Genomic DNA, 23,106 nt, shown 5'->3' with positions numbered 1-23,106 from the left:
AGTACTAAGGATAAGTGACATCTTGGGATCAAGGTGAAGAAGCTTACGCCACAGAACTGATGAAGATATCAAGTCAGTTTACATGTGTACAGATGTAAAGAAACGCAAGCAGACAAAGTATTCTTAAGGCTAGCTTTTATAATGAATAGACGGCAGCAAGTATATATTTGCCACATAGGATGACGTTAGTACCATCGTAAGTTAACGTCACTGATGGCGAGTTCTGTGTATAAAAACAGTTTTTTTTATAAAGTGCATTGAGTCAGGATCGAGCAAGTTCGTTGATGTTCGTTGTACTTCCTGTTTTAGATAATTGATATTAAAACAGTTATCCTTTTGCCATCTACCCGAGTCGTTTCGATTATTGATGTATGAATAGGAATCTGCACCCCCATCTATCTCCAGGGGACTGCTATTGATCTTAATCTTAATGGGCTGGGTGATCCAGTTCACTCATGTTTTGAACGCTGTGTTTTAGGGATTCTGAAGTCACAAGCCACTATCGCACTTGCGTTGATGTAGAGGGGTATTAGTCCATTTGTGCAGGATCTTCAGATCGTATCCTTGTTTCCTTAGCTCGTTGCTGTCGATATCCATCCGCCTATTATTGTCTATTAGTTCCCAATTGCAATAATCAGCTGGCAACGGTTGGCAAGTTGTCTATTCCCGCAATTTATCGTCTTTCCAATGGTATCCTTGTCTTTCCCATTACTGTTTCTCTGTGTTCTACGACATCCCATTACTTCAAAACTAGGTTCAGATACATTGAAAACCCAGTATATACATACACACACACACACACACACACACACACACACACACACACACACACACACACAACTACAGAGCCACTACTTAGCACTTGTTTTCATAATGTCTAAGGGGCAACATACAGCAGAAACCCCAGCCATCCGAGCAGAATTACCTAAATAGTGAAATCTTCAGTTCAAGGCTTTAGGGAGGGAGGTGAGTGGGGAGAGAGACAGGTGTTCAGTAGTTAGTGATATTGAGAGAGAGAGGTTACAGACATCCACGAGTTGAGACATGCAGCCATTCCTGCGTCATTAGGACTTTAAGATCTAATGGAGGGGGGTACATGGTTAATAGACGTAGGGTGTGCAGAGGGTTGCTTAGGACCATATACTTGGTGAGTTATCCAACGTCAAGGCCAGGACTACAGACATGCACTGCCATTGTCTGCCTGGCAGGCAGCGGCGAAACCGCAGAATTGCGCTAATGTCGGCTCGGCGGGCACTACTGGACAGAAATCCTGCAGCACCAACAAAAAAGTGTTCTACAGTCGTAAATGGCAAATCCTTCCTCTTGCAACAGAGTTTTGAGTAGTACCCAAGGGGCAGTTTCTCGGAAAAATGTGTTGCAAATTGTGTATTTAAAAGAATTTTTGTTCAGTACCATGGATCAAAACTACAAGCTGTGGAGTGAGGGAACTCAAACTGACCCATGTTGGGCCTGCGCTTCGGGCATCGCCCTATAGCAGTGGTATTCAAACTGTCGGGCGCACCCCCGCAAGGGTCCGCAGCCGCATCCCTGGCGGGCCATGAGAGCCCAGCATGAAATGTAAAAACAAAATGGGTAGGGATTGGAAGAAATGGGCTGGGGCAGCTACAGGGTCAGGCTAAAGCATGAAACAGTCTCTGGCACCAATGAAAAAGTGGCCCCAGTTGTAAATGGATATTCAGTCCTTTAGTCACAGACTGAATAGTACCCAAGGTGGTGATTTTTGTAAAACTGTAAGTAAATTGTGATATTTAAAGACTATTTATTCAGCAACAGTGGTCAAAATTACAAACTGCATAGTGACGTAACTCAAACTGACCCACATTGGCCAAAAAGGTGGCCCATTTTGACTGGCCTACATTAGCATTTTGCATTTTTGCTACAGGCATTGCCCTATTGGCCAGTTGGAGCATGGCGGCTCATCCATAATGGCGAGGGGGCGCCCACCCAGTGGCCCACTCACCCATTATGGAGGCGCTAAGGAGCCAGCCCAGTGAAAAAATGAGTCCTCCCTCAGCTGCTTTTTCCATCTGAGGGAGTGCTCCTGGGCTGGCTGAACTGTCAAAGGGAAACACTATTTCCCTTTGACAGTTCAGTTCCATCGAGCCATGCAAGTGCTGGGGCGTTTTGCTTCGCCACCATTGCATAGCTCATTGGAAATGCTGGCTGGGGCACTGCATGTCTTTGTGCGAGGGGGAGCTCCTGCGCCTCCTCGCACATAAGGACAGAGCAGCCTGGAGCACCCACACGCAGGCCAACGCAGAAGGTATGTTAGTGTTCATTTTTTTTATTTAAAAATGTGTATGCTTGTGTTTAAGTGGTGGATAGAGGGGCGAGGGAGGGTTGTACAACAAAGTATTTTAAAACTGCCAAAATGCCTTTGTTGCACAATCCCCTACCCACCTGCCAAAATCAGCTCTCCTACTGAGGCGCTGTGGAGCCCAGGCGACAGGGATGGTATTTTTTTACTGGATTTCTATCATAGATGTCCAGTCAAAATACCTTGCTTTCCCGCTTGGCACTCCAGCACCTTGCATACACAAAACCATGTTGATTGTGTTAGGCCCAGTGGGACCCAAGCGACAGGGATGGTATTTTATTACTGGACATCTATCAGACGTCCAGTAAAACATGTCATGCCTGCCCCCTTGCCTCCCCAGAACCAATTGCAAACTGTTTGGCTATTTACCCATTTTCATTTTTATGTATGCTCTACAATGCAACATTTTTATCACATTTTTTAAAAAAGGGAAAAACCCCCTTGATTGGTTTGGGCTCACTGCGCTCGGTCGCTATGGCATTTTTGGGGGAAATAGTTATGCCCCTCCACTTAAAAAAAATTCACCAGCCGCCACTGGCCCTCGGACTGTGTTGGGAACGGGAGCGGGAGCCCAGGGACTGTGGTAGGAGCAGGATGGGCGGGAACCATGGGATAGTGGTGGGAGCAGGGTGGGGAGAGCCCAGGGTGTGTGATGGGGTGGGTAGAGCCAGAGACTGGGTAGGAGTGGGATGAGGGAGCCCAGCGTGGGTTCTCTCCAGGCGCTGCCACCATAACCCTTCACTTCATGCAACGCAGCCATGTTGAAAGGTTAAGTGAAGGCACTTCCAGCTGCTGCCATAAATAAGTTTCCAAATACATTTAGAATTAAAAAGTAACAAGAAACCATCACATTTTATTAATGCAGAAACAATATATGCTTACAATCGCTTACCTCCGGTGCATTTGAGATCTACAGATGTGCAATACAATACTCAACGCTAGATGGCAGCAGGAGACTGTACATTTATTTGGCTGCTCGGATTTAGCAGTCGGAAACTAGGATTTAATCAGGCACCGCAGTCAAGCATGGACAGCTGTGCTGCAAAACCTCCAAGGCCAGGGCGGACCCCCACAATCAGCCGGCACCGAAGGGTGCTGTATGTGCAGGACTGTCGTCAGAGGGGAGTTGGGGGGGTGGGGGGGGGCTCTTTTGACGACAGACTGGCCTGTGCCCCTTTCAACCACTGGGTGGCGCCATTGGTCTACCATCTGCTGCTTCCCACTCCAGCACCCCATGCTGTCCAACAATGATGCATACAATAGTTTGGCTTTTGTATAGGCATTCGCAGGTCATGCTCACATCACCAGACGGTCATATATACCACCAAATGAGCAGGGACTCACCTAGTAGCCCAGGTATTGGGAAGCCGGGGTGGGAAGTGGAAAAAAGGCTGGCGACAGGTGCAGCTGCTTCCCCTCCCAGGTTCCAGTACTTTCGGTATTGGGGCTGGTGCCTGGTGAGCCAGGTGGGGCAGGGGGGATTTAGGGAGGCCGTTAGCCTCTTCAGCTGCCCGGTGCCAGCAGACAAGAGCAAATAAGAGTGTAGCGACCCTACTCTCCCCAGCCCTGCCTGGCCCCCAGACCTAGCGAATGGTCTGACTGCCTACGGATGTGATAAATATGCCCATCAAGTGGTGTTATCACCTCGGCAAATGCGGGCAATACCCGCAAATGAGGCGAGGACATGGACAGGCGAGAGCCTGCCCATAGGCGGCGAAGGCTGTGCCCAGTGGCATGAGGACAATACCTAGAAAACGAAGCGAGTGCCACTGGGAAAATGACGGCAATGCTCGGCCACCTGAAAGGGGCCCAGGCTGGCAGGCAAATGATGCATGCACCTGGTGGCCAAAGTGGCTTGTTCCACTGTAGAAGACACTTTACACCGCATGCAATACCAGTCTATGGCAAAGTGTGGCATTGTCTGCCATATGGCGCTAATAGCTGGCATGTGATTGCAAACACTGCCATATGCTGTGTGTGCCGGGCATACGACACAAATACCTAGCAAATTGTGTGGGCATGCGAGTAGGCAGTCTCAAGACCTCCGAAAAAGTGAGGTTACTAAGCAAAAGCCTACACTACTGCCTTGCTGCATGCTGGTTATATGGTCGATGCTTAGTACTGACTTGCCACATGGCTGTTCCGGCATGCGTGCAGCCTCAGTGGCGATGCCGGCATGCGTGCAGCCTCAGTAGCGGTTCAGGCATGTGTGCAGCCTCAGTAGCGGTTCCGGCATTTGTGGCGGTTCCGGCACGCGCGCAGCCTCTGTGGCTGTTCCGGCATGCGTGCAGCCTCAGTAGCTGTTCCGGCATCTGTGGCGCTTCCGGCACGTGCGCAGCCTCTGTGGCTGTTCCGGCACGTGCGCAGCCTCTGTAGCTGTTCCGGCATGCGTGCAGCCTCTGTAGCTGTTCCGGCATCTGTGGCGGTTCCGGCACGTGCGCAGCCTCTGTGGCTGTTCCGGCATCTGTGGCGGTTCCGGCACGTGCGCAGCCTCTGTGGCTGTTCCGGCACGTGCGCAGCCTCTGTGGCTGTTCCGGCACGTGCGCAGCCTCTGTGGCTGTTCCGGCACGTGCGCAGCCTCTGTGGCTGTTCCGGCACGTGCACAGCCTCAGTAGCTGTTCCGGCATCTGTGGCTGTTCTGGCACGTGCGCAGCCTCTGTGGCTGTTCCGGCACGTGCGCAGCCTCTGTGGCTGTTCCGGCACGCGCGCAGCCTCTGTAGCGGTTCCGGCACGCGCGCAGCCTCTGTAGCGGTTCCGGCACGCGCGCAGCCTCTGTAGCGGTTCCGGCACGCGCGCAGCCTCTGTGGCTGTTCCGGCACGTGCGCAGCCTCTGTGGCTGTTCCGGCACGTGCGCAGCCTCTGTAGCTGTTCCAGCACGTGCGCAGCCTCTGTAGCTGTTCCAGCATGCGCGCAGCCTCAGTAGCTGTTCCGGCATCTGTGGCGGTTCCGGCACCTGCGCAGCCTCTGTGGCGGTTCCGGCACGTGCGCAGCCTCTGTGGGTGTTCCGGCACGTGCGCAGCCTCTGTGGGTGTTCCGGCATGCGTGCAGCCTCAGTAGCTGTTCCGGCCTCTGTGGCGGTTCCGGCACGTGCGCAGCCTCTGTGGCTGTTCCGGCACGTGCGCAGCCTCTGTGGCTGTTCCGGCACGTGCGCAGCCTCTGTGGCTGTCTGCACTTGTAACAGTGTGTCCAAGGATTCTGCACCAGGGACTCACTTCTGCAGCGTCCCTCCCACTCTATCCCTCCCAACCTTGCTCGCAAAGATGGATGTCGCTCGAAGAAGAGGGAAGAGGAGAGGACCCGAATAGAAAGCAGCCCGGCCCGCCTTTCATCAGGCCCAGAATCCCTGGCGTTGCGGAATTTCATATTCCAGCCGCTCGCCCTGGCAGGATGATGGATTTCCCACTCGAAGTGCATTTAAAGGACATCAAACACATGAACACCGAGGGGTTGCACTGGAACAAGGTCTTCTGCGGCACTGGGGGCGGTTGAAAGGAGTGCAGCAGTTTTTTGGCATCACGTGCCACACATCTAGGAATGCGATATGGGGCATCAAACTATTTTCAGATGCCCAGAAACCGCGTTTCAGGGCATCTCCCACAAAAACGGAGCCACCCTGAAATATTGGGGGGTTGGTAGAATTATTGTAAAGCATTTGAAGGCCCCGCCCAGTCCCATCCTGCTACTGGCCCCGCCCACTCCCCCTCCTGCTACTGGCTGCCCCCCCCCCAGTCCCCTCCTGCTACTGGCTGCCCCCCCCAGTCCCCTCCTGCTACTTACTGGCTGCCCCCCCCCCCCAGTCCCCTCCTGCTACTGGCTGACCCCCCCCCCCAGTCCCCTCCTGCTACTGGCTGCCCCCCCAATCCCCTCCTGCTACTTACTGGCTGCCCCCCCCCAGTCCCCTCCTGCTACTTACTGGCCCCGCCCAGTCCCCTCCTGCTACTGGCTGCCCCAAGTCCCCTCCTAATACTTACTGGCCGGCCCTGCCCAGTCCCCTCCTGCTACTGGCTGCCCCCCCCAGTCCCCTCCTGCTACTTACTGGCTGCCCCCCCCAGTCCCCTCCTGCTACTGGCTGACCCCCCCCCCAGTCCCCTCCTGCTACTGGCTGCCCCCCCAGTCCCCTCCTGCTACTTACTGGCTGCCCCCCCCAGTCCCCTCCTGCTACTTAATGGCCCCGCCCAGTCCCCTCCTGCTACTGGCTGCCCCCAGTCCCCTCCTAATACTTACTGGCCCCGCCCAGTCCCCTCCTGCTACATGCCCCGCCCAGTCACCCTCCTGCTACATGCCCCGCCCAGTCACCCTCCTGCTACTCTGGCGGAAAGGCATTTTACACACTTTGCATTGGGGTAGTGCCAATCTCTGTCCTGCAAATGAAGGGGAGGCCTGCGGTTCCCTCATGTTGCCGCAGGGCTTTGCTGAGACAAGTCTGAGTGGTGCACAACTGCCGGGTCCCACGCGTTGTCCAACCCCTACCTGGCGGGGAAGCCTTCTGCACACGACAGCCTCCGCTATCCATAAGCATGCATTATCAGCAGCCTGCAGCTCTCCCGATGAGCTGGACTACCACGCCCAGGACTCCTCACTATTGACTCCGCTGGCAAGGGCTGATGGGAGTTGTAGTCCAAAACATCTGCAGAGCCAAAGGTTGCAGTTATGGGAGGCTCACTCCAAGGATTTAGAGCAGGGAGTTATGAATTCTGCTCTGGCGAGTTGAGACACTAGCATTGCACCGATCCAGGGTAATATGCTCTGACAGCAATGCACGCGCTAAAGCAGGGTCTTGGCTGAGCTCTACTTGCAAGCTGTGAGTAACCCTTCACCTCCGGGTTCTGGGAATTCATGCCCATTGCTTACAGGGGTGAGGCCGGGAGGGTGCGGGGGGTTTGGGGGGGGGGGAGTGGACTGCCCTTCACAGTCTTGCGGTGGTTGGGCAGGACTCACTGGCCACGCATTTCCCTGAACCTACTGGAAGGAGAGTTTTAGCTCAACGCTCCACTTGCACATCCTGACACCAGGGGCTGGCTGCCAAGGCAGGCCTTTGAATGAAAACCCAGTGTCGCCAGCAGCCTGGCAAAGGTTACCTGGAAAGAACAGTTTCCCAGAGAGAGAGAGAGAGAGGAGGCTCATTGGTTGGGCCAAGAGTCGTGTCCTGTAACGTCTCCGTGGACAGGAATTTCTGAGTCGGAAATACAAGGTTCAGAGAGTACGTGTGATAGAGGTTCAGAGAGTACGTGTGATAGAGAATAGTCAAAGTAGAATTTTTTGGACCAAATTTGGCACAAATACGTGTGGGGGGTAATCGTGATAATATAGGGGGTGGTCGAGGGAGGTTCGGGGGTATCCCCCTGCATATATTTGTGGCCAAATTGAATAAAAGTGAAAAAGAATTAGATGAAAAAACTCAAGCAATTGACATAGAAAAGAGAATAATTCAACTAACAGACCAGGAGGGACATGAACCTTCTGAGGCAGGTCCTGAGCCCCTACGGTTTGGAAACAAAAGTTAAAGTAATATCCAGTCCCAAACAGCAGAGTTTTGTACTGGACAGCGCTTTCCCATTTCATGAAACTGGGAACGCATGTGAGGCAGCCGTATTGGGACCTGAGCAATCTTATAGGCAGCTCCTAGAACCCGGGGCCAGGTGACCATCTTGATTACAGAAGTGGAATGAATCCTTTGCAAGAAGCACAGTAGAGAATGTAGGCTACATGTCTTATTAAAGATGGCCTCATTGCACGACTGACTAAAATAGCCTTTATCTTCTGGAGGAGGTTTTTTCGTTAATAGCAATTGGCAGCTGTTTTGGCCCTTACTGGTTGACTTGTGCAGAGTCCGAATACAGTTTTATGGAGAAGACCGTCAGCGACAGGCCTTACTTGAACTCATCTTGACGCCCAGGAGTTATGGAGATATGGCCTGTCCTTGCCAGAAGCCACCCGACTGCTGCGTAACAAAGCTGTTCCAGGCATGCCCGGAATCTACAGACCGAGGAAAACCTTCAGAGGACTAAAAACCTCTGCTGCGTTGTGCACCGAAGATGGAGCGGATGCAGAGCCAAGGCAAGTAGGGATCAATTGGATCCAGGAAGAAGGAGTCAGTAACTTTCAGCGAAGGACCAGAATAATCGAGAAGAACAAGAGCCAGGTGAAGTCGGGATCAGAGGGGCAAATAAAAGACTAGGACCAGGGAAGTAGAAACGGGGAGGGAACGTCTAGCAGGCTCCTCTTCTCCGCCGCAGAAGAACGAACGCGAGCACCAGAGCAGACGTTACAGGAGCGATGCCGCCATCTTGAATGTAATTATTAAGCCAAGTGCAGCCCTCATTTTGAGTCAAGTGAGAGCCCATCAGGTTTCCTCTGCACAGTATCCTGGTGTCCCTTTGCCGTGCCTGAGTAAATCTTCAATCATCCTTGCTTTTTCAGAAAGCTTGACCCCACCCACATTGGAAGAGAGAAAGAGCGAAAGAGAGAGAAAGAGAGAAAGAGCGAAATAATTGGTTTTCTCTGGCCCTCCCTTTCATGCCCCCTGTTTGGAGAGCTGAAAAGAAAAGTTGCAAGGGACATTCTTGCACCAGAGAATGACAACTGTTCATGAAATTGTTCCATATGGATAGTGTGAAAGAGAGCGAGTGTGTGTAACACATTAAAAAGTGCTTCAGAAAAGATATAGTTTGACATTATTCTAGCAAAGACATTATTTCAGAATAACGCCTCCAAGACTACTCCTGAAACTAAATAGGAGAAAACATCACACCGGCCCTCAGAAGTCTGCACTGGCTATCAGTAAAGTAACCATCAACTTCAAAGCGCTCTGCATTGCCCATAAATCACTACAGGGAAAGGGGCTCAATTGCCCCAAGCAAATATCACCAGATACCAGCCATGGGGAGACAAGATCCATCTCAGACTTCCAAACAGAAGCAAGACACTACAAGAAAAGAACATTTGGAAGAACTGCCTTTTCCTTTCTGATCACCAAACTATGGAACTCATCCGTAAGGAAACAACAACAGAAGACAACCTCACTTTCAGGAAAAGTCTAAAGACCTGGGTTTTGAACTCGATGAACCGTTTAACAAACACTCCATAAACGACCGCCCAGCCCACACAATCCTTGCAGCTACAAAACAAACCGGATACAAGGAAAACTAGGAATGGAAAACAATAACACAACGACAAATAACCTGAGATCACCCAAAACCCACCACTTCTCTCCCACACAAACCGCACTCCACGCCTACAACGCACGGACAGAGGACTAGTGAATGAAGTCACTAAAGCACGCAAACCGCACATAACTAACCAGGCTACAAACCCCATCCCCTCAGACAACAAACAAGTCAAACACTGGCCGTCGCACTTCCGGACACAAGCCCAGTACACAAAACAAGGCACACACAGAAAGGTCACATGCAGACAGACGCCAGCGGCTCCTGGCTCTGCACGCATGACCAGATGAGCACAAACTCTATCCTATCCCTCTCTCCCTCACTAACCCACCCACCCCACTTTTCTTTACAGAGCCCTGTGAGCGCCTGGAGGCCATGCAAGTGGCGGCAGTGCGTGGTATAAATGCAAATTACACTAAAGAAGAAATGAGTTGCTAAAGTGTGAAGCCATTATTTCCAGTTGTCAGTGTGAGGAAAACGCAACACGTGCGAGGTAGGCAACCTGCGGTTCTGATGCGGGAAGTTAGTTTCCTCTGTTGTCAAAGATCACACCTGGTTTCCCATGGCTGGAAGGAGGCCCTGGGAGTTAAGGTTCACTGGAACATGGGATTTAGGTGAAGAGGAACAAGGCATAATGTATGTTCCTGCACAGACTCTATGCACGTGGTTGCGTGTTCTGTTTGCTGAACGCACTCCATTCATGAAGGCCCCGACTGGTCACACCCCAGCATTCAGCCTCCACACCCCACAGTGACCCAGGTGTACTTGCAACTCCCGGTTTGGCATCTGCTTACGAATTGTGTACGCAGTGGCATGAAAGAGCTTAAGCAGGGCCACCTGCGGTCCCACATACTACCCCCCCCCCACGCCCCCACGCTCTCGTGGCTTCCAGACCAACACCCACTCTCAGAAGCGCCCCTACTGCAAGCAGCCTTATTCATATCACCCAGGATGCACTTTAGTGAATTGGGGGGCCATCGTGTTCAGGCGTTGGGTACGGCATACACACACACACACACAAGCACCCCTGCATTGCTGCACTGCTCTCCTCGCCCACACCCCGGCTAGAAGCTTCTGCAGCAGCTGCAGTGCAGTCTCGGGTTTCATTGCTATTCTCGGCACAGGCGCCATTTTATTTTAAGCACTTGCGAGTTCTTTGTGGCTCGCAGGGGGATCACACACGCCGCCGATGCTGCTACAAGGCGCCATGCCTTCCACACTGATGCCACACGTGACTGGATAAGAAAACGGATGAGACAGTGTCCAGGATGTGTGTTGATCATGCTTTTATGTGCATCTGTCAAATACAACATGCATGTTGCAGCCATGACCCCTCATTCAACTCCACAATTCTGAGACGTGGCTGGTGCAGGAGGGAGCTATGGGACAAAAGAGTCTGGGGGGATACTTTAGACACTTTAATGAACTCAAAATGCCCTGAGGGTCAAAGAGTAGCATTCAGAGGAGCCGACCTAGTCTCTCGTCCCACACAGGATGATGAAATGTGCGCCCAGTCTGTAGGATAAAAGCATTTTTGCTGAAACCGTGAAAAGCCCAAAGACACTTTGGAAGTAATATGTCCAACTATAGTTTTATTTATATCATTGCCATTATTATAATTATATATACCCGACGATGATTCTAGACAAGCCCGATGTAAAGTGTCATTCAAGCAGGTGGTCCCCTCCTCCTCCAGAATCATCAAGGACCACATGGACACCCTCACTCCAGCCTTTGCCGATTTCTGCAATCACTCCTTCACCACTGGATCTTTCCTCTCCCCCTCAAGCACTCCCTTGTGTAACCCCTCAAAGTCTTTTGCCAATATGATATTTTATTTGTATTGAGCTCATGTACAGCAAAGGCAAACTTATCGCCCAATCTATATTGCCTCTGGGGATAGCTCAGGGCTCCCTTGAAAGCAAGACGACACGGAGCAACACAGGCTTAATCCCCGGGTCCGCACTTAGAAATCTCTGAAGCACGTTATACATCACCAATCATATCATGACATAAGACCCCTTTCCTGAGAAAAGTCCTGGAAAAGCTGCCCACCTCCCAGCTTACTCTCCACACCGAATCTGCTGGTTGTCTCCAGAACCATCACTCTGGCTTCAGAGCAACCAGAGGCATGGAAACTGCTCTCCTGAACACCTGGGAAGATCTGCTCGCTAATCTTGACTTCAGCCTTCCGTCTGTCCTCATCCTCCTTGACCTTCCTCTGCTTTTCACACAGTCAACCCACACCATCCTGATCAATCATCACATAAGAACCTGGGCATCATGGATCAGGCCCTGGCGTGGTTGACCACCTTCCTACTGGACCGGCCCTCACACGTACAACTTGGGTCTGTTCTCTCCAGCACCTCCCTCTCCACATGTGATGCTCCCCAGGGCTCCATCCTCTCACCCTGGCTCGTCAATGTCTACTTGGCCCCTTTTGCCACCTGATCTCTACCTTCTCCTCCAACTTTCAGTGTTATGCGGATGACTCGGCTCTCTTTCAGGCTCCCCTCAGCCTTCTCGCTCATTCCTGACCATCTATCCGTGAATTAGGATTGGTGCACCGCCAACAATCTCTGCCTTAATCTCAGTAAGACAGAGGTCCTTCTCATTGGGACCCCTGCTTTCCTTCCCTCACTCTGGCCGCCCATCTTGGGCCCTCTTCCTTCGCCTTCCTGTGAGGCAAAAAAACGTGGTGCCACCTTCAACTCCTCTCTCTCCTCACATCACTGACCTTGCCAAGAAGGCCCTCTACCAGCTGCACCTCCTCAGAGGTATTTTCCTTTTCTCACTTTCCCCCAGAAGCTCACGGTCTCCAGAGCCCTGGTTATCTCTAGGCTGGACTACTGCAACAGCCTCTTTCTCAATATTCCTTCCTCTACTCTCCACCCTCTGCAATTTATCAAGGACAGGACTGCAGAACTTATCCTTGGCCTCAAGTCCAGGGACTATCTCTCCAGCCCTGAAATTCCTCCACTGGCTCCCGGTGGTTGAAGGATCAAGTTCCACACCCTCTGCATTGTCCACAAGGCTTTCTGGGGCCGGGGCCCACACTACAGTCAACTCTCTTCCAAAATACCTTCCTTCTAGAGCCCTCGCTCAGCTACCTCCAACTCTGATGGTCAGACGCTTCTCCAGGCAGAGTGGGGGGTAGATCTCTTTCCTCTCCAGGTGCCTCCCTCTGCAATGGCCTCCCTACCCCCTCAAACTTGAGCTGGACCACCTGAAGTTCCAGAAGCAGCTCAAGACACTTTCCTTCTTTCCTCGGCTTTCTCTCTCCCTACCCTGCTGACCTACCTGTCTGCTGCACCGACTGGTTGCTTGGTACTGCCAGAGTCTCACAGGGTGCCAGGCTTCTCCATGATCAGTCTCCCCTGCACCACCACCTCTGGGCCTATGGCGCACTTAGGGGCTGTAACTAACCTCTACAGCCCCCCCCTACCTACTTGCACATACCCAGTGCCGCACTGCCGTGGCTGCACCTATTCAGAGCAATCCTGCCCCGATTCCCCTTCCCCCTCCCTCTCCCTGCACTTCCCCCTCCTCCCTTACGCTGGCACTTTATGCTGTCACACTTGCATGATCTGAATGACACAAGCCCTAGTAAGATCATTCATCTTGTCCTCCCTCTGTCTTCCCTCCCTTGTCTTGTCGCGCCTAGCAACACTTGTGTGTAAATGGCATATCATAGCATAGGCAACAAACACCAATGAAGAGAGGCTCCCAGGAATACCCCCTCTTCCCCCATGAACAGGCAGGGCCGAAGAGTCCAGAATGCACAACACCACTCGTTATTGGACAGCCCCCAGGAGCACCAGTGACTGACACGTATGCAGAGAAGTACTATCTTAGACAGCCATTCAAACCCTATCCAGTGAATATCTTTGATACAGGTGCTTTAACATTGGTCTTGGACCCAAATGGCATGATGAATGACGTTGACTAAATGCAGAGGAATCACTGTGCTGGTATCACTAGTGACACCACGACATAGCCACGTTAGTCATGGAGTACACTCGCCACCATGCACTGACGAGGGAAAATGGGATGGTCCCTTCCCCCGACCACCATACAAGCTATGGCCAATGACGTCACGACCCATGCACCCTCAGCAGGATGAGTTCGACCCTCTGTCCGCCGCCCCAGACGTCACGATCCACCGTGGCCACACCCCACCTCTACAAGCTAGCCGTACCCCATCGACAACACGAGGTGGAAACCAAGTGGAGCTAAGGCCGACTATGGATCAGCTCGACTAATACGCCATCAACGGGTGCAGCCATTGTTGGAGATGACACAACGACATAGCCATGAGGGATGGAAACACACTTGCTGCCAGGCACTCGGATCTAACACACACCAACCAACATGAAGAACATACCCAGTGCTATGACAGAGGACCGCACACTCACAGTCATGCATCGTTATTTTTCATATAGGTCCACCACCGCACCACAGAAACGCAAGACGCCAGAAGAACTTGTGTACATGCTTGCAAACGCATCATGCTGCTGAAGTCCTGAAGACAACACCCTGTAGATTTACTAAGACCCGATCCACGCCCTCACGACCCTCGCCTTATTTACATTATACCATCGTTCCACATGACTAGGCCAAGGTAGGCCTGAGACGGAGCGACAAAGGTGCAGATCATACAAAGCAATCCTGACTGCAGCACCACAGCCAAGGTCACGAAGTTGCAATCATCATGCAGCGCTATCGACGCCATGGTTACACCTACTACTGCTAAAGGCCTTCGGAGCAGAAATACAAATCAAACCCCGTAATTCTGCCTCAGCCACGGTCTCCCACCACGTGACCAGGCCCACCTGATACAGTGCAAAGCCCCAGGGACTGAAGCAGCTCTGGGGTCTCACATCTGGGACCCAGCCGGCAACAATGTAGTAACAAGTTGAACACCGAGAGCGATGGGAATGGAGTGCTCTAACAGCCAGTAGTAAGACCTGTCCTTTGTCGTCCATTGACACAGTCACACATTGTTACCAGCACCAGGTACACCGCGAGCTGGGAACGACGATAGTCCCAGGCTTGGGGGCTAGCAGATGGACTAATCAGAGCACGGGGGGGCTAACCACTGACGACACCTTGACACAACCAATCATTAACTCTCTTCATGTAACTATTTTCATGCAGCAATTCATAGGGCCGACCCAAGCGTACCACCTGGTATCTTCTCCACCAATAAAGTTTCCCTCTATACTGACCCTACTGCCTGTTAAACCAAGCCAGGGTAGCGTTAGGTTTGGGGAGGGGGGGGGGGGGGAAGAGTGTTCACAAGTGATGCACATTGTGGCGTCATCTAGATAGAAAAAGGGCCTGCGAGCCCATCTCGAATGAGACGTTCTCGGGTAACTACGCTCCCTGAACCTGTCCCTGTCTGTTTCTATGCAATAAACAGCAGTAACTCTTTTGCTCTTGCGTGCGCCTCATACTCCTTTGGGACGCTGGAGGAGTTGAGGCCTCCCCACCGCCGGGGGTCCACGGACGGCTCTGCCGACCTCCCAGGATTTACCTCGACAGCACAACTTTACACGGACACACTTGTGTACATGAAGAACATGCTTAAACAGTTCTGTAGATTAAGTACGGATATACAAACAGTAAAGCTTTTATTATTTTTCTCATTAACCAAGTGCAGAAACGATGAGTGCAAGGCAACAAAGAGATGCAGAACAAGCTTGCCGATGCTTAAAGCGACTAACCCTATGGAACTACAGGATCATATAAGGGGCCTGGCAGGCCCAAATATAACTAACGTATAGGATATATAGTGCGATATAAGTGTTCATAAATCAAAGTATGAGTAAAATGAAAATCACATAAGGCCTCAAACTGCAGGACAAGAGACGAGCGAAGCAGAACCCGGCTGCACAGAGCAGGAAGACCAGGCCTCAAACTGCAGGACAAGAGACGAGCGAAGCAGAACCCGGCTGCACAGAGCAGGAAGACCAGGCCTCAAACTGCAGGACAAGAGACGAGCGAAGCAGAACCCGGCTGCACAGAGCAGGAAGACCAGGCCTCAAACTGCAGGACAAGAGACGAGCGAAGCAGAACCCGGCTGCACAGAGCAGGAAGACCAGGCCTCAAACTGCAGGACAAGAGACGAGCGAAGCAGAACCCGGCTGCACAGAGCAGGGAGACCAGGCCTCAAACTGCAGGACAAGAGACGAGCGAAGCAGAACCCGGCTGCACAGAGCAAGGAGACCAGGCCTCAAACTGCAGGACAAGAGACGAGCGAAGCAGAACCCGGCTGCACAGAGCAGGGAGACCAGGCCTCAAACTGCAGGACAAGAGACGAGCGAAGCAGAACCCGGCTGCACAGAGCAGGAAGACCAGGCCTCAAACTGCAGGACAAGAGACGAGCGAAGCAGAACCCGGCTGCACAGAGCAGGAAGACCAGGCCTCAAACTGCAGGACAAGAGACGAGCGAAGCAGAACCCGGCTGCACAGAGCAGGAAGACCAGGCCTCAAACTGCAGGACAAGAGACGAGCGAAGCAGAACCCGGCTGCACAGAGCAGGAAGACCAGGCCTCAAACTGCAGGACAAGAGACGAGCGAAGCAGAACCCGGCTGCACAGAGCAGGGAGACCAGGCCTCAAACTGCAGGACAAGAGACGAGCGAAGCAGAACCCGGCTGCACAGAGCAGGGAGACCAGGCCTCAAACTGCAGGACAAGAGACGAGCGAAGCAGAACCCGGCTGCACAGAGCAGGAAGACCAGGCCTCAAACTGCAGGACAAGAGACGAGCGAAGCAGAACCCGGCTGCACAGAGCAGGAAGACCAGGCCTCAAACTGCAGGACAAGAGACGAGCGAAGCAGAACCCGGCTGCACAGAGCAGGAAGACCAGGGCTCAGAGACAAGCAGCACATTCCAAACCTCCTCATAATTTCAGACCAGAAGAGCTCGATTTTGTGGTCCTCGATCACATGATGCAGCAGAGCTACACATGGTTATTCACCCGCGGTGGGAAGACAAGCAGTTCTCATCAACAGACATCAAGTTGAACATGAACAAGTTAACGTTGCAACATGGAAAGCACTCTCACAGGCAAAAGTGGTACGGCTAACAGATATATTGGGCACATTGTCATTCCCATCACCTTGAAGAGGTGCACAGTGCGCTGAGAACAGTGCCGGGTCCCAGGTCTGGGGAGACCAGTTCCAGCCAACCAGGGGACAGAAATACAGGGCTGGATGGCAGAGGGCAAGGGCCAATGGTAATCCTGTGACCCTGCAACAAAGCAATAGTTTTATGGGGAGGGGGCAGGCCAGCCACCCGACATGGAAGGGCCAATTTAGTAAGACATATAAGGGCAATCTATAATGTATAACACTCTGAGAACCCAAGGAGTATGTGTGATAGGTTTTTTGGGGGAGGGCCCAGATTGTGATGCAATTTTGAATTAAAACAGGTTGACAGGAGGTTGGGAATGGTGACTGCACAGTGCAAGGATGGAGTTTAGCAGCTACGTTTGAGGTGTTCTACGAGTGATGTGTGCAGCTAGCCCAAATTGATTGAGGGGTATAGCTGCATTCTACTGTTTGTTGATGCAAAGTGGAGAGAGAGCATATTGGTAGGAATGAGTGTCTGGTTATCGACAGGTGGCCGCCTCACTTGGGATGTTTTCGGAGCTCAGTGCGCCGGCTGAGTCTGTCTAGCTGGTTTGTGGTAGTGGATTTGATAGAGGTACATCGGTCAGTGAGGGTATGTTGTGTAATCTCATTCGGGCAGTCCTTTTCCAGACGGTCTGTGGTGGCACTCAGAGGGCCCATTTTCCAGGTCCCTGTTGGAATTTTAAGCTGGGTTATAGGGTGTTTCTTGGGATATTGCGTGATTCTCCAGAGAGTTTAGCCAAGCACAGTTACTTCTGAGCCTAGGATCTTAGTTCTAGGTAGGTAGGGGTCACTGCTATTGATCATATAACACTAGCTATGCTTTGGCGGTTGAGCTAGGAGCGTGCAGCTTGCAGTTGCATAGACCGACTTCCGTGTCCTGATTGTTCCTTTCTTTCTGGGCGAGGTAATTCATTGGTCAGCTGTCTTCTGTGGTTCTTGTGTTGTGTTTCCTGTTGGAGCCGATTTCTCAGAGAACTTTGGCCATTGGGGAAAGGTTTGTTGCTGTAGGTGGACCCTTTCATGGATTTGAGAAAGCCATGTTTTTGCCACTTTACGGAAGGCCATGTAGTCCTGGTTGTATTGTATATGGGGAGGTAGTGAGTTCCAGACAGTCGGTGCCAAGGAAGGGTAGGCAGATCCGCCAAGTCTGGCTAAATTGGAGGCCAAGATCATTAGCAGGAGGAATGTGCTTGATTTTAGGGTGCATGTTGGGCAGTAGCGCATAGTCTTATCTTGGAGGTACGTCGGGCCGATCTTGTGCACTGCTCGGTCGGTGATGCACAGGATTTTGAAAGTGACCCTTCGGCCTATAGGTAGCTAGTGGAGGGTGCGGAGATCAGGCGAGATGTGTTCCCTTTGTCCCAGTGCAAGTACTGAGTTTAGAAGCTGCCTTTGGACTCTTTGGAGTTTGGTAAGTTGGTATGCCGGAGCTCCCAGGCATATGGAGTCTGCATAGTCCAGTCTGGACATTGTCAATTGACATAATAGAAGTCAATCTGTTGGGGAAGGAGAGATAAGGGTAGATGCGGCTCAGCAGCCTGAGGTGGCGGTGACCGGATTTGGATAAGTTATTGATCCGGTGGGACAGAGTTAGGGCTGAGTCCAATGCGCAGCCATGGTTTTTGACTGTGTTGGAGGTGGGGGAGTGCCGAGGGAGGAAGGCCATGGGACTGGCTGCGGAAGTAGAGGTGTGTTGTCACACACCATGATGTGTGTTTTCTCTGGGTCGATAAGGAGGCGGTTTCTAGTCATCCACTGGTCTATAACACAGAGGCCAGCAGCCAAGTCGGAGGGATAACCAGAGCTTGTGAGGATTCTCAGGATAATTTGGGTGTCACCCGCATAATTGTAGCAGGTGAGGTTGTGCAAGCGTATGATCCCTGGCAGTGGGGCCATGTAGAGATTGAAAAGGAGAGGAGAGGCAAGTGCCTTGGGGTACTCCGGGGTTCACTGGGCAAGCTGAGGAGGTAAAGGGGGAGGATAATGATTTGTTTGCTGTTAAGGAATGAGGTAATCCAGTGGAGTGCCAAGTTTCGGATTCCAAGGGAGTGGAGCTGGTTGAGGAGTGACTAGTTGATGGTGTCAATAGAGGCTGAGAGGTCAGGTCCTCTGGTACAAGGCAGCTGAAAACATGGACTGAGGGAGGGCAGGGGGTGTTAGGACTAATGAATGTTTGGGATACCTGTATCCCATTTTCTGAGAACCCTAAACATTTTGCTTTTCCCTTGATCATTTTTCCTGCATCTTTGACTATTTTTGTGGCCAAAGGGTCTTCAGTTCAAGTCCCCCAGCGTCTGCAACCCTTAGTCATGCCCTGTCCATATGAGCCATCCTCGGGCCGCACATTAATGAGAAGCACCCCAGCCTCTGCAGCCCTTATTCATGTGCTGTCCTAGTATAGTCCATAGGAGCCATCCTCGGGCAGCACATTAATGAGACGCACCCCAACCTCTGCAGCCCTTATTCATGTCCTGTCCTAGTATAGTCCATAGGAGCCATCCTCGGGCAGCACATTAATGAGACGCACCCCAGCCTCTGCAGCCCTTATTCATGTCCTGTCCTAGTATAGTCCATAGGAGCCATCCTCGGACAGCACATTAATGAGAAGCACCCCAGCCTCTGCAGCTCTTATTCATGTGCTGTCCTAGTACAGTACATATGAGCCATCCTCGGACAGCACATTAATGAGAAGCACCCCAGCGTCTGCAGTCCCATCACCCAACAAAATTAGTTTTGGCTCAACCAAGGAGCCAGTCCTGTTCAAGGCATTAGTTGCCCAATGGATCAGTATAACCATTGGGCTACTGTTGATTTTACATTTGTAATCAGTTCTACTCACAACCATTCTCTTTTGGTCCCTCCCTTTGTCTGTAGGGTTCCCCAGGCAGGCATACAATGGCTGTCATGCTGACGTGTGCTCACTGAGCTCAGTCCTGCACACAGAGTTTAAACTGGCCCAACATGGCTTCCGCCACAGACGAGCCCAATACTCAACCTGTGCGGGTGGACCTGAATGTGTGGTGGGTTTTGAGTCCCTTGTCTGAGCCTAGTGTGTGACTGGCGGGCTGGTTCAGGCCAGCCCCTGAATGAATGTTCACTACTGGAGAGCAGGCAACATTTCATGGAGTCTATGCATTTGCTTTGTTGTGCCCAAGAAGTCCCTGGCATTGATTTGCATAATCCCACAGAGCTTCCCACCATGACACAGCCCCTCCTCTGGACATGCGAGCGTGTGCACATCTCTCCAAGCCCCCAAGCTGCTCCCATTTACCTCTCTGCCCACCAAGGCCCCCCTGCAGAGGCGGGCACGACCCAATCCAAAGTCTAAGGCTGTCAGCCTCCCCGACACTGCTCTCTGCCCTATGACGTCATCCACCTCCTACACCCCTGCCTTGAGGGAGATGTCAGACCCCTCCACTACCCCCATTCCTGCTAACCTCTGCCCTTCTAAATCCTCCTCCTGCCCCCGCCCCCACCCACATGGGTTTACCCAGAGCCCTTTGCGTCACTCACAAGGTGGGCCGCTCTCAACTGCACCCAAAGAGTCACAAGGAAGAAAAACAAAAATACCCGACTACAGGTCCACCCCACAAACTTGTTTCCCTGCCACACCATGTCCAGTCGGCCCCTTTGGTTATGTAGACCCCACCCCCCACCCCTGTCATTAAAAGGAGGGTACCTGATTCTCAAGCAGCGCCAGGCACCTCCTAAGCCCCACCCCAAATGTTTCGTGTCTTATTAGGGATCCCCCTCAATTTCTTATTCCACTTAAAGCACTGGCGCTTATATGAAAATAATTCCATTGCCCCCTGAAGCGCGCTATACATCGGCCCTAAAGAAGCCCCAGCGGTCGGGTTTTAGTATTTGGTAGACAAGGCATGGCTCGGTGTGTGACCTTGTAGGTACTAAAGGAGCCGGTGGACATGAAAGCGGTAGAGAGGCCTACAATTAAAAGTAATAAACTAAGCACTTACCATCCCTTGCACTTCATCTGCGGCTCACCCTCGAGCATGGACAGCACCTACCCCACTGCCCTCTTCCTTCCTGCACTTGCACGTTCTGAATCCTCACAAGGCACAGTAGGTTCGGCCGCCCCTTCCACCTCTGTATTTTTCTATTTCATTGCAGTGCTATGCCATGTTCCCTCCCTGAGGCCCTGTGGGCGCTTTGAAACAGAATGAATTTCCTGTATAAGCGCCGAACAAGAAAACAATAAATAAATGAGAGCTTAAGTCAGACCGCACAGGAGAAGACTTGACCTGCACACCTGGCTGATAGTACACCCCCTGCGGGGAGGACAGAAACCCCTCTATTGTGGATTAAATAATGTCTGCATGAATCCACGAAAGGCAGCTGTATCGCAGCAATGTGTGGACAGGCGCTGCTCGAAAGCTCAGCAGAAGAGGCGCGTCCACGACTGTCGCGCGCAGCCTGTCACTGATCATTGCTAGTGAACACTGTATCCAAGGTTCCATGTGATAAGGTCACCCTGACCCCTACAATTATTTCCCTAAATATTCTAAGAGGGGTAGAATTATATATTATTGCTTCCAATCCTAGAATTCTTGAGGAAAGTGGTTGAATGTCTGGAGGGTGCAATTTTAGGGAAATGTCGCCACCTAGCGGCCATTTTCACAGCAACTTTATCACTGGATACCTTACCGAAGGGGTTCAAGTACTTGTTTAGGCAGATCTCTGCTAAAGTAGAGGTACAAGTCACACATCCATCCAGTCATAATCCAGAAAGATTCCATATTTCAATGCATTTATTTGGGGGTCTTCTAACATACTGAGCACGTTGAGTCACAGCAACTTCTGGGAAGTTTGCTCTCTCGTTTTCGGGGAGGATATCTCAGCTGCTGTGGTCATGCTAAGGAGCACCTGGGCCGGTCTGATCATGTATGTGGAATGAAGGCACTGATATGAAAACTGTCCGGCATATGCACACAGAGTGAGATTTGACAGGGTCTTAAAAGCCGGCGAGTCCCCCTTGCGAGGAGCAGCAGAGCCTGTAGACGTTTTACTCAAATGGCGGCCCTGTCCGTTCAAAGGAGCCGCAGAGCCTAAATATGAAGGAGCCAGGCGCCTCCCTTTGAGAAGAGTGGTGGTGGAATTTAAAACCTATATTAAGATATTCTGTAGCACCTCTGGCTAGCTACAGCGTAGCCTATGGGATAAGAAGCCGCCCCGCCCCCACAGGGAGGCCAGGTGCAGTGGTGACTCTTACACAACAAAGAAACATGGAAACCCTTGTCTTCGCATCATTGGTTAATCGCCACTGCCAACGGTGATGGTGGGAGAAGACTCAAGATTGAAGACAGAAGGGTGCAGATCCCACTGGATGGGAGCCCCTTGAGAGCTTTCATGGACACAATGTGGGGTACGGGGATAAACCCCAGCTCAATGACTTGGCATGTCAAGGACCCCAAGGGGGAGAGTAAACAACCTGGGCTCACCCCGCAGACCTGTTAAAAAGAGGTCCCACAACAACAGCTTTCAGTGTGTTTGGGCCTACAGTGTGCGCGTGCGCGTGACGTATCCAACAACAAGCACAGATTGCTAATTAGGATGATGTCAGATTTCAAAACTTTTAGAAAAACTAAAAACCTAAAATGCGCCGTCGCTTCATGACTTTGACTTGAGTCGCATTTCCAGAGCCATTAGGGGAGCAGGGGAGCCCGCGGAGTAACACAGGCCCTACTGTTCAATGCGGCCACTGGGCTGTTCCTCGAAGGACCCCCAGATTAGCACCGTCTGCCTCCGGTTCACGTGGCAGGGGGTCCTGGGCTTGAGTGAATGGAACACCTGTGGTGAGAAAGGAAGCATTTGGTAACGGGAGGTGAACTTGCACTGACCTTTGACATCCGACGAGAAGTGGGCAAGGTGGCGGGTCACGAAGAGCCGGAGCTGCTGGTTCAAGTCGCAGGAAGTGACGTCGATGTTCCACGAGCGGATGCCTGAGGGCACAAAGAGGAGGTTAGAAAGATCTAGAATCCAGAGGCCCAGAACCTTTCTTCGAGGAGTGAAAATTGGCAAAGCAGAAACCCACACACTTCATCAAATCGCCCAATGTCGAATTAAGTTGGAAAGCGAAAACCCAAGTCACCCATTGCCTTGAATGGGGGTCTACGGTCACATTCACGGTAAAAACAGTGATGGTCTGGCCTACAGGAACTCTGGAGATATCCCGGTGGGTCTCAGCACCCTGGGCAGGGGTGGACTGGCCTACAGGGAACTCTGGATATCCCGGTAGGTCTCTGCACCCTGGGCAGGGGTGGACTGGCCTACAGGGAACTCTGGATATCCCGGTAGGTCTCTGCACCCTGGGCAGGGGTCGACTGGCCTACAGGGAACTCTGGAGATATCCCGGTGGGTCTCTGCACCCTGGGCAGGGGTGGACTGGCCTACAGGGAACTCTGGATCTCCCAGTGGATCTCTGCAATCTGGGCAGGGGTGGACTGG

At 52.0% G+C, this 23,106-nt stretch overlaps 1 protein-coding gene across 1 annotated transcript in view; it reads right to left on the bottom strand.

Annotated features, from left to right (window-relative positions):
• MAP1A (microtubule associated protein 1A) overlaps nt 1-23,106 on the bottom strand; it is a 463,228-nt gene that overhangs the window by 348,998 nt on the left and 91,124 nt on the right. Inside the window, exon 2 of the mRNA XM_069625155.1 lies at nt 22,500-22,601. Within this exon, the coding sequence (XP_069481256.1) occupies nt 22,500-22,601 (102 nt within the window). The remainder of the gene's footprint in view (nt 1-22,499; nt 22,602-23,106) is intronic.

Source organism: Ambystoma mexicanum, chromosome 11 (genome assembly GCF_040938575.1).
Source record: "Ambystoma mexicanum isolate Mex_15411 chromosome 11, UKY_AmexF1_1, whole genome shotgun sequence".
NCBI classification, from domain to species: Eukaryota; Metazoa; Chordata; class Amphibia; order Caudata; family Ambystomatidae; genus Ambystoma; species Ambystoma mexicanum.
Note: the sequence above shows the minus strand (reverse complement) of the source record. Positions and strands in the feature narration are given on the sequence as shown.